At 37.4% G+C, this 12,187-nt stretch overlaps 1 protein-coding gene across 3 annotated transcripts in view; it reads left to right on the top strand.

Moving 5' to 3' along the window:
* Nucleotides 1–12,187, top strand: part of NALCN (sodium leak channel, non-selective) — a 224,550-nt gene that overhangs the window by 175,664 nt on the left and 36,699 nt on the right. For all 3 annotated transcript variants that reach the window (XM_063149615.1, XM_063149612.1, XM_063149614.1), the window contains one exon: nucleotides 5,218–5,291. In XM_063149615.1, the coding sequence (XP_063005685.1) occupies nucleotides 5,218–5,291 (74 nt within the window). The remainder of the gene's footprint in view (nucleotides 1–5,217; nucleotides 5,292–12,187) is intronic.

The following is a 12,187-nucleotide window of genomic DNA, read 5'->3' as shown; positions in this document are numbered from 1 at the left end:
GCCACACCTGTGTCCAACAAGAAGATGAGTGCTACAAAAGAGTGGATGAACTGGTTGAAGAGGGAGTTGGAGTTTGTTGTACTGTGCGGGGACGGGGAGTTTGTTTTCTGTACTGTGAAGAAGGAGTCAGTGCTGCAAGGAGTTGACCATGAGAAATCACCAAGAAGGTATGGGAGATTTACAATATGATTACAACAGTAAAACAATGAAACAAGTTGCCCAGCAAGATGGTGTGTTCCCCATTCCTGAAAACATTCACATTTTCATTGGATGGGGCTCTAAGCAATCTGATCTAGTTAAAGATGTTCCTGCACATTGCAGGGCGATTGGACTAGATGGTCTTTCAAGGTCCCTTCCAACCCAAACCATTCTATATTTTTATGAAAAATCTGCCCATTAAACCTATGAAAGTTTAAAACTCAGGCGTACCAAAGGGGAAAAAACCCAACCATGTTACTATAAGGCATAAAAGAGAGGGATCCTCCTCCTTCCCTGGAGCTGCTCCTCCATGTGTCTGAGATGGACTATCTCCCCTTTAGGTTTTTGGAGATTTTATGAGTGCTAATATTAGCCTTGTCCACATTTTCAGACCTAATTAAAAACAGTTCTTGGTTACGAAAAGATGTGTAGATTTTCCGGACCGGTAGCCACCTCATTAGAACTTTACCTTCCTTAAGAGAGAGGCAGCAATCAAGGGCTACAGAATGAATAAAGGCTGTTTTGGGTCAATGACTCCCAGGAGTTAAGGAGATTATACCCACTTGTCATTCTAGACATCTGATCCAAAGGGACAGCCTTTGAGTTCTTTGGGCACTTATCTAATGCTAGATCACTTTCTTGACTGTGTAGTGAGCCTGTTTCTTACATTGGACAACCTCACAAAGGGCCAGATTTTCAAAGTCCAAATGAAAATTCTTAGCTCTACTTTGAGAGATGGAAATGGATTAGTGATCTCTCTCTCTTGTAATTTTAGCCTTTATGCAAAGGTTTCAAGAGAGCTTAAGAAATCCCCTGTTACCTGTAGTTGCTTAACTTGCTTAAAATTTTGTGAACATTTTGTTAGGTATCTACCAAAAATTTGCAGTCTGGTCTTCTGTCACTCTTCATATGACTTGTTGCACTCATTTTGGAAGAGTCCAATCTCTTCAAACCAAAGATATGGTAGAATGTTGTTGAACAAATATTTGCATTTGAGAGGCTACACAGGCCCAAATTCCTGTGGGCCAGGAATATCCTATGTTTCATGGAATGCTCAAGTTTTGAACAAATTCTCCCTAAATATTTCCTTGCTCTTTCATGAAAATTATTCTGTTTCATGAAAATTATTCTGATACACTGCTTATTGTACTGCCTTTTTGTATTTTCCCCAGAAGCTTTAAACAACAATGTTTAAATAACAATATAGTACCTAATAATCTGTTCATTCTGCAAGTCTATATTGGCATACAACTAATTCCAAACTAAAACAGAAGCTTTGGGTGATTTTTTTTTCCTTCCTTGGAATTTCTAGCATGGCACAGCAGACTATACCCATATAGTCCTGAAGTTGCCTGTAAGAGCATTATTAACAGCACTAGGCCAAAACTCCTTATTTTCATATAAAACTTAAGAAATTACCTCATGAAAATGCACTGCATGCACTGGGTTTTATTCTACTGTCAAGCAAACATTTCAGATATTCTTATTTCATGATTTATTTAAGACCTTGTCTGTATGACTTTGTATTCCTGAACAGCCACCAACACTTGTTACTTCTGCCAGCTTTGAAGCAGTATGATACAAAAATCATACACTACATCACCAGAGATTTTACCTCTTGATAGAATATAAGTGTTTATCAAATTCAAGTCGAAAATAATTGCTTTATGTAGCATTTGCTGAGGTCTGGGCACTACAAACATGTTTCTAGAGAAACACATCAAGCCTTAGTAAGCCAAAATATATAGCATTTCTCAAAACATGAAACCATTCAGTTATGTTTTAGCTGGTGTAAATTGGCATACATCCCCTGAAGTCAGCAGTGCTGTGCCAGTACGTGTAGTATGTAGAACTGGTCCACAGTCATTTTCTGACACTTCACAAGGTATTTTCTTGTGGTGCTTTGCTTTTGATCTTATGCCAAGGATTTTCTTATTCCAGGGTAGAAAACCTGGATTTTTGAAAGACGCTACTAAATAAACATTGTTATTGAGATTGTCTGCAGTACCTTTTCAAAGCAGCGGGTGGCACTTGCAGAGCAACAATGTTCTGTGATTTTGCTTATTTTACAACAGTGGCTTTGTTCTTGTCAACAAATGAGATTTCATGGGATGTAGTGTTTAGACCAAGTTCACTCTCACTGAACTGAATTATTTTGTCTGCCTGAAGTCTGTCCTGCCAACAGCAGCAAAGAGTGTCAACACTTGTGGAAGAGAAGCACTACCTGCAGATTTCGTAATTCTGTGGTCATGTCTGTGTAAATAAGCTCAAAGAAATTTGAGAACGAGGACACAAGCTTTATCATGGTTTAACAGCAGCACATTATATCCATCTAAAACCTTTGCATTCAGGAAATACAATTGGGAATTTGCTGACCTGCCACAGCAGATCCTTGCAGTTTAAAGTAAAGTGCAAGAGTTATTTCAAGTGTGTTGCTGAGAACGTATTTTAGAGTGATCAGATGCTGTTAGGTGATTTCAAGACAGTGTCATATGCTAAAAAATAATGTTCTTTAGCAGAAAGCTATATGGCACTGTGGTTTCTGCATGAAGTGGTAGAGAGGAGTAAATAAATAAATAAATAAAGGCTAATAAAGATACGCTGAGGGTGTCCTCACAGTGCAGCACAATCTGTAATAAAAAAACCCAGCAGGCTAGACAGATACACCCTAAAATAACCTCAGTAGAGTGTACTGTACTTGTTTAATTTCCCATTGTCTGATTGAGTAATGTCTTTTGTATGTTAACACTGTTTATCATTTCCTCTGCAACATTCCAGAACTCGGCAGGTATCACAAGTTTTAATTGCCAGCCTCATTGTACACCAGCATGAGGCATCTAGACATTATTAAACAAAATACTGATCATCACCCCCATTTTCTGTTTGTACAGTCCCACTGCATTTGCCTGGTGTGCTATGCAAATTTGGAAAATTAAATGGGAAGTAGTTTAGTTCATTTATCTAATATAGAAATAAGGATGTATATTTTAAAAATCTGTAGTAATGTTTTATTTTCTTCAGCATATATATTGACATATGTGCGTTGCAATTTGACTGACTACTGACTCCTTTGAATATGAGAAATAGATCAATTGTGCTTATCTAAAAGTATTTTCTTGTATTGCTTCTTCTGGATATTTTTAACTCAAGATAAATTCACCAGTGTTCTGCTGAAGGAATGGCTCCTGATTCCTTCAGAAAGAGAAAGGAGGACCATTGTTTTCAAAAGTCATAATCCTTGGAAGTGCCTAGGTTGTTTTGTGAATTCCATTTTCGACCACTGAGACCTCCAGGCACCAAACTCTAGGATCTTGTATATGCCTATGTATTCCTAGATTAAAGAATGGATACCTGAATCCTATCTAAATTCCATCACAGTCCAGACACAGACAGGATTGTAAGAAAACCTTCAAAACTTCACCTAAGCTGCTGTCCATTGGCTGTGCTTAGGCCCCCAAGCAAAGAGACCCCCAAGCAAAGGCACCCAGGACATTTATGCCCTCACAGTCTAAGCAAGCAAAAGTCTGGGGTCATCAGCTCCTGCAATATCTTTAAATACCACAGGTCCCTGTGGCCTTTGTTAGGCAAAGGGTCATCAGTTCATGGCCTCTTGCCTTGGGCTCAGGCTCCTGCACCCCCAGAGCTTAACCTGCAGCTTGCACTGCAGCTGCACGCTCAGCTGCCTGCAACAGATGTATTCCTCAACAGGTATATCTCATACTAGGATTTTCAGTCTATTTTTATGTTTACCATATCCAGGCAATGGAATTTTTCCTTGTTTATATTGAAATATTCAACAAGTTTTTACTCTTTCTGTAATCTTAACTGAAATTCCAATCCCTCATTTTCCAAACTACATTCTGAAGTGTTGCATACCTCATTACCATTTTCAAGCTACCGGTTGTTTAAGGAACCCAGAGATTCTCAAAATGGGGTGTTTTCAAATCATCTGTGTTATTACTTCTGCAGGCTGTACAGAAGAGAGCTAGGACATGAGAAAGGTTAAAGGGGCCACACTTGTATAAGCAAGAGGTAGGAAAGAGATTGTAGCTTGCTGTAACAGTTTTGGTTTAAAAAGCAAAATCCGTTTTATTAATTACAGACAGTATAATTAACAAGTTTTTAAGGCATTTTCTATTCTTCTGTTTATCTACAAAGTAAGATCGTACTGTGACTCAGAGTCAATGTAAGTCTTCAGAGAAGTTCTGGGAAAATTATTTGTCAAATGACTCTGGATTTGAGCTAGCTTTAGAAAATTTAAACATGTAAAGAAATGTGCTTAAAGATTCTGTTTCAGATTGATCAAAACCAGGACACAGATTGCTAAGAGTTTCCAAATCTCTCTCAAATATTTTCCTCGAGATAATGATCTCCAAACAGTTGACAGATTTAAGTCTTACAATGTGCCAGAGGCTTTCTGTTCATCACAGGTGCAATTCTTGAGCTAATTTTTTCAGCTGTGGTTTGCTCCTTCATTTGCCATGTTTGTTAATCACTTGCTTGTTTTTTTCATGTATCTCAGTCCTTTCATTTCACATTCAGGAACTCCTGTTCACAAGAAGATTCCTGAAACTGTTCATGACCAGAGGCAAGCATAAGCATATTTTGCTTAGCACATTTTTTCTTTGCATCTGTGAGAAAAAAATAAGGCATTGAAATGATACATCTGAGCTTTGCTTGCTGGTTCTTTTGTACAATCGTGGCATCTCCAGAGTATGATCCAGCCTAGTCAAAATCCAAAGTGGAAAAGGAGTAGCAAAACAGTGTGATTTGGCCAATTGGAGAAGAAATGTGTAATAAAGCAAATTTGTGCTAGCCAGCAAAACTATCTACTTCTTTCTACACAGAACTACCTAATGATTGGGTTTGGAAGGCCAAAAGATGTACATAAGTATTTTGATTGTTTTCCACCATCCTTTTTATGCACTCAGCATCATAATATTTAATTGCTCTGTCACATGCACGAGTTATACTTTAAGACAATTAAAAAGTAAGCTGTCTTTTTTCTTAATTTTATAGCTCCGTAAATCTGTTTTCAGCATCAGAGCAAGAAACCTTCTGGAAAAAGAGACAGCAATCAATAAAATTCTAAGGTAAGAGTCAGATGTGATTTGATATAGTTTTGACTGTCATCTGATTTTGTACAACCCTGTTTATTACTAATGTTACTGCATGTATAATATTCATAATAATGTATCTCTTTGTAGTACATCTGTTGCTTTCTTTATCAAAGATAAATTGTTCTTTGGTTATTTTATATACTTGAACAGCAAAAAGAGAGGGTTTGTACTTCTTCAATATATATTGCAATTGTATCATGCAGTAAGATCATGTTTTAGCTCTTTTCACTTCTTCCTTCTAAATTAACCATGTCTGTTCCTAAGGGGTGTTATTTTAGAATTCCACTCCAGTTCTTGCAAATATCTGCACATAAATGTTTGCAGGGATTGTGCAGTAAAAAACATAGACTACAGCTAGTCATATTCCAAGTACTAAGTGGACAGTGAAGAAGATTTCAGAACCATGACTTCTGTAGAAAGGTTTCCTGAATGCTTTAATAATGATCACTCCGTTTGGTCTTCCATATCAAGTAACTACTCAGCACCGTAAGTGAATAATGCAAGCCTAAGTCTCCAAAACCCATTTCTAAAGTTATCATTTAGGTAACTCAGTGCTGCATTGTTTCATGCCACTGTTGGTTTTACATTAGAATGACTATTCTCAACATAAGGTGCATTAATAATGGAAACAATTTATAGGTCACAATTTTTTATATTTATGTTTGCATTTTGTCAGTGAGAGGTCCCAGGTAAATACACAGGATGAACAGGAATATTGATCTAAAAAGTACAGATTAAGTAAGGCAATGTTTTATGGGGAGCAGTGAACTAGGGGTTTTGTGTGATTTCTGAATTATGAAGTTTCTTGAATACCATTTGAGAAGTTTTGCAGCTCCGGTCCTTTTTAAGGCTCTATAAGAATACAGCACAGGGAGAACTGTAGAAATTAACATGAAACCTATTCTGACTTTAAACCCATGTAATGACAATATAAACAATTCAAATGAACCCTCATTGTAAAAATATTACTGATAAATGTAAATGCAAGTATTGTAAGTATGTAAGTATTCAATCTTAACAAAATTTAGTGTACTGTTTGTAAGCATTTCTTTCATTTGTGTGCCTTGATTTTACAGAAATTACTGTTACAGATAGATTAAGCAAAATACTTCTAAAAATACATCCTGCCTTCTAAAAGGCATGCTGACATTATTTCAGTAAAACATTTGTAATGAAATTCTGTATTATATGAGAACTGTGAAACGTTATTGACGCTTCCAGGGTTCCACAAATGTCAGTTTGTTTGGTGTGTTTCATACACTATACTGCAGAGAAAAAACATAGACAAAGGAGAAGATCCCTACTTTTACATATTCTTTTTTTTTTTCCTTAATCCCTGATATCGTAGAAGATCCATTCCTTCTTAGATTGCAGAAAAAAATTAAATTCTGGAAATTGAAATTCAGAATTTTCCCATCTGCACAGAACTTCCTCCTTTCCAGGAGAAGTCTGAAATAGTGGGAAGGAGAATCTGAGCAAACCGTTGTTTGGACTTCACTAATTTCTCAGGGATACAAGGACAGAACCAGAAAGCAGTCCAGCCAGTTTCAATCCTGCTGAATTCCACTTGGTCCTTCAGATCATGGCTTCTGCCAGTCTTGTATGTAAAAGGACTTCTTATCAATTCGTCTGAATTCCTCTCAAGTTTCAGAGGCAGAAGAATAAAGTTTTTATTTACTATTTTATTTTTAATTATCTATTTACTCTAATAATTTAATCTACCTTTACTGAGTTTTCCAATCTATCTCCTGGATCATCAGCAATAAACTTTGAGAAACACAAAGAAAAGGAGAGAACTTCCATCAAATAAGAAAAACGTGGATCATGTGTCCTCTAATGCTTTCTTGGGCTGCTTGTAAATCACTTACAAAGAGTCTTACAGAGTCTTCTCTCTACTGGGAAAAAGAACAATACTGTTTATTGTTCCTTGCTATTGACTGAAAATTGTTAAATAAGCTCTGATCTAATGACACTTGCAATGTATCTGTTCCAGCATATGAAGATTGTGTTCATGGCATATCTGGTGTGCAAGCTGACAGAGATTGCCAGTGATGGGCTGACTGGTCCTGAGCACTGCCAGTGTTCCCATGTTAATGACAGTGACAGCACTGTTAATGCAAAGGAATTTTAGAAACAGGAAGAGGAGTGATAATATTTACAGCTGAAACTCAAGATTCAGTTTAAATAACACAGGAAAATTCAAACTCTCAACACCTGAGAGATTCTAGTTCTTATTTTTGCTTTAGTTATAAATGTAAATGCTGTAAAATCCTTCATAAAATTAGATGACTCTCAGCTATTCAGAGTATCTGACAAAAGAAGAAATGGCATTTTTACCAAGAACAGTAAGAGATAACTCAGAATGTCCCTTCTGAAAAAATTGCTTCCAGCATAATCTTCATTTTTGTCTACCTGAATTAAGAAGAATTTTTCCAAAGCAATACCTCTATCTAGTAAAGCTGCCCATGGGCAACTTCAGCTTGATAAAATTGCTGTGCTGAAAGGGAATTTTCATCTGTTCCAGCCTAAGTCCACCTCTAACCTTACCCCCCCACACACACTTTTTAAAGCTTGTCAAATTATTTGTGATCAAATTGGGAATATTTCGATATAACCAGCTGTATAGAAGGACCATGAATTACACATAGGTACCTTCATGTCTCTCTTGTTCATCCTTCTCTATCCAAACTGTATTCCCTTTAATATGCTGAACTGCAGCTAGACATCTTCCCCAAGATGTGGAAGGATATCAATAGCCCTTGCATACCAAGAAAGATGGTTCATGGACTCAGTCCCAGGTGTCTCACCTGCTCATCTGCTGTTACATTATGCAGCAAAACTGATGTCTTGGGTATCTTTGTTTTCCTGCAGCTTTCTTGCCACAACCCCAGGGAGGTGTCTCATTTCTGAGCATCCTTGTTTAGAAGCATCTTCACCTTGCCTCCTTGAGGTCTTTGTGCAATTAGGCATGGGAACCAAGTCAAGGATGAAGTAACTACTGTCCTGGTACTTTGACTCTGATCTGTGCTTTGTGTCACCATTACCAGTGGCAGAGCATGAAGGACTTACCTCTTCACATAAATCCCTTCTGAGGTGGAGACCTCAACCTTGAAAAATGAAATAAAGTACAAGTTACAGTCCTTTAGAACAACTTTTTTGAAACAAGATCCATTTTAATAGTGCCTCTGAATTGCAAACAGCTCCATTCCTTTCTGAGAATTACAGTGCATTTCCCTCAGCAGCAATAACCACTTCTAGCAAATTTACTTTCTCCTGCATATCTTCAGTGCTTCACACTTTTCTCTCACTCTTTGTTGCTGCAAGCACTGCTTTTTCTCTTAAAAGCAAATTTTGTGCCTGTGGTTCTCCTGACACTCATTCCTTGCTCAATTGTTATCTAAGAATGGGGTCTAGTCCTTTATTAGTCCCACTGGCTTTCTGAAGTAGAGAGAGTAGAGCAGGTCCAGTCAAAATGTTTTGTATAAATCAGTTTGTTCTCTCCAGTGCTGAGGATAAGTTGTAAATGGCACAGAATGGTGGGGAAAATGAGCAAATTAAAAGTAATCTCACATAGTCTAAAACATAATCAAAGTGTCAATAGTGCAAAACCTGATTTTGGTGTGCATTAAACCATGCTTCACAGAATCAGAGAATTGGAAGGGACCTCTGGAGGTTGTCTGGTCCAACCTTCCTGCTTAAGCAGGACCATCCAGAACAAATTGTCCAGAACCACATCGAGACACCTTTTAAATATCTCCAAGGAAGGAGACTCTACAACATATATAAAATATATATTGTGACAGTTTGGGAAATAGTTTTTGGAGTTTTTTTCAAATGGGCAGCTTTTTATTTGCTTTTCATTACAGCTGATGCTCTTGTCAAACCGTAAACTGTTGCTAGGGGTGTGTGATAGGATTTTCACTGTTCTAGACAAGAATTGTCTGCTGTGTTTTCTGGTCCTGAGGGAGTAACATAATTCATGCTTAAGTGGAACATTCAATTTCATAAACTAACTGAAATAAATTCATTTATCTTTATTTTAACTGAGAATGCTGGGGGGAGGGGGTGGAGGAGCACATGGGGAAGGAGGAAAGGGGAGAAGGAATAACTTGAATTAAGGGTCCTAGTCTAGTTTGTGAATATGCTAGAAGATAATTCAGACTTTGTTCATACAAGTATTTCTGCAAAACAGAGTGATTTCTAGGAAAGCTATAAATTTTGTCTCTAAATAAAATCTCCCTGAACTCTAATGCAGATAATGAGCAAAGATCTTTTCCAACCTAAATGATTCTATGATTCTGTGAGCGTAGAAGATATACCTTTGGTATCCTTTATTAGAAATTTGCCTTTGTTACACAACTGACTCGTATTATTTGTTCTGACTCACAACAAATTTCTTGGAATATATTTCATGTTTTCTCTCTTAAGAGTATGATTTCTTTCTTCATAACTTTGAGGGTTTGACCCTATGCATTTCTGAGAACAAATGTTCCAGGTAAGTTCCGTTGATTTTTGTCACCCCGTGCAACATCCAGACTTAGTCACCACCTTCCTAAATCTCTACAAGTGTAAAACATCACTGGATTTCACCTGCCTGATGCAAAGACAAACAAAAAGAAATACTGGAATGCACATATCCATTGAAAAGAAATGACTCTGTTTCATGGGGTTTGTGCCAAATGAACACCGTATTATGGATCACTGCAAAGCACAGTTGTGAAGCCGAGTTTTTGGGCTATGGAGTCTCCAACACTGCAGGTGTGGAATTGATCCCGTTTTGAGAGAGATGGGACTGGATAGCCACTTGAGATTTCTTCTTTTGCATTGCTTTTATTGATTCTCCTACAGTCCAATAAAAATTGTTTTTATATAAACATCTGTGAGAAGAGAAGCTGAAACAGCAAGGCAAGAGTGACAATCACAATAAAAATTGCTAAAGGAAAGGAAGCCTCTTACTCAACTGCCTGAGTAGTCACTAAAGAAAATAATGACCATTTGATTTTTTGCTTTTGAGACATAAGGAAGTAAATAAGAAAAAACAAGGAAAAGAAAAAAATATTGGCTTATCAAAGTTGCATTAATAATCCATTTTATTTCACCAGCCAGATTGCGATTTCTTTTAAAAATAGTATATTTTTCCCACAAAGAGCAGTAGAGTAGATGTGGTAAAAATGTGTATTGTGCTTGCTGTTCAAAAAGTGCCTTATTAAATTAAATTTATAAATGAAAGGAAGAAACCACGCCTCTCAGGTGGATTTCCCATAAATCTTAGGCTTTCACATTTAACCATATATTCCAAGTTCTGTGGAATTATGATGAGAGCATAGAAAGATTTAGTAAGGATAGAGAGTCCTAGAGAGTAAAGCCAATGCTGAACAATGCTGAAAACTGCATTGAAGCACTGCACATTACGAAGTGGTCAGTGTGAGCATGTTTCAGGGAGAACAACAGAAGTACATAGTAATATATGCAGTTGCTACAATTACTGCATAAATACTCACACGTTAAAATACAGAAAAAAAACCCCAAAGCAGTGTTATACTGGAATGCAAGATGAGTGAACACTTGTTGTGGAACGGATGCCTAACCAAAAAATCCAAGTGTGAGCCACAGGCTTATCCTCTTCAAGAGACCTCAGAATATTCATGAAAGGTATAGTATTTTGAATTATCAATCAAAATCTCTAACATTTTACATTTGGTCAAAGAATGTTATTTGAACTCTCTATTCACAACTTATTTTTCAGGAATTCCAAAGCATGAAATAGTTTGAAGGACTTCAAAAATGTGGACCTTCTAATTGGTTGCAGGTAATACAAACTAGGTGGTACAAACTACATGGTATCCCGGTATTGTCTTGTTCTGTATGATCTTCACCTGGCTTTCTGGTTACATAAGAAATTGCATTTTCTCTTCGGGATATTTTATTACAGTTGCACTTTTCAGGGCAAATTTGGAGCACGCGGTTTGCAGCTGCTGAACTGTGTTCAGAATTCTGCAAGGTGCGTACAAAGTCCAGAAGTTGAGACATTTCTTGTCTCTTTTCATACCTTCCTTATTCCTCCACAAATGAAAATAAACCTATCTAATATTCCAGAGAGGTGGTATAAGAAGATGAAAAGGGCAATTTTAGCTAAAAAGGGTAATTTTACCTCTGTTGTTTGAAGGTAAAAAGATTCTGACCAGCTACAGTTACATAAAAATGTATCAGGGCAAGAAAAGTGTTTTTTAAAACTCCGATTTTCAAACCACATAGGACTGAATTTTTAACATTGTGGCATGCTGATTGTGCCTGGTGTGGGATTCAGCTCCAAGTCTGCCTGTGAGCTAAGGGATGAACTCTACTATCTACTTGACAGAGGTCTAGTCAATAAAGGTAATGGAGCCCAGTGAGATCTTTACCTGGCTGCTTTGTCTTTAGATGCCCACTTTATAGTTACTTTAACACCTTCCAAACATCATTAACTAAATTAATTCACCAAGCATTCAATGAAGTTGTTCACATATGGACATACAACAATGTGTGAGATGCCAGAGGATGACCAAGACATCCTCTGGAAGATGTCAGGTGATACACCAGTTTTTAGGGGTATTGTACGCTGCAGGAGCAGCAGCTGGAAGCAAAACAAAATACTCCAAGGCACGGCAGGTGATTCTGGCCACCTCTGTGCAGCCAATTTGTTTGGGGCCTACATCTCCTTGGGCTATGAGTTGGCTCAAGGCCTGGACACGTGGCTCACAGGCGCTGAGAGGAAGCGCGTACCTGTACATGTCTACAGTGAGAACACCAACCCTACTGCTGACTTTAAAACTGGCAACTCTGCAATTCTGAAAAATTCATGGCACCTGCCATATTTTCCAAAAGTCCCC

Source organism: Melospiza melodia, chromosome 2 (assembly GCF_035770615.1).
Source record: "Melospiza melodia melodia isolate bMelMel2 chromosome 2, bMelMel2.pri, whole genome shotgun sequence".
NCBI classification, from domain to species: domain Eukaryota; kingdom Metazoa; phylum Chordata; class Aves; order Passeriformes; family Passerellidae; genus Melospiza; species Melospiza melodia.
This window is presented reverse-complemented; position numbering and strand designations above follow the sequence as displayed.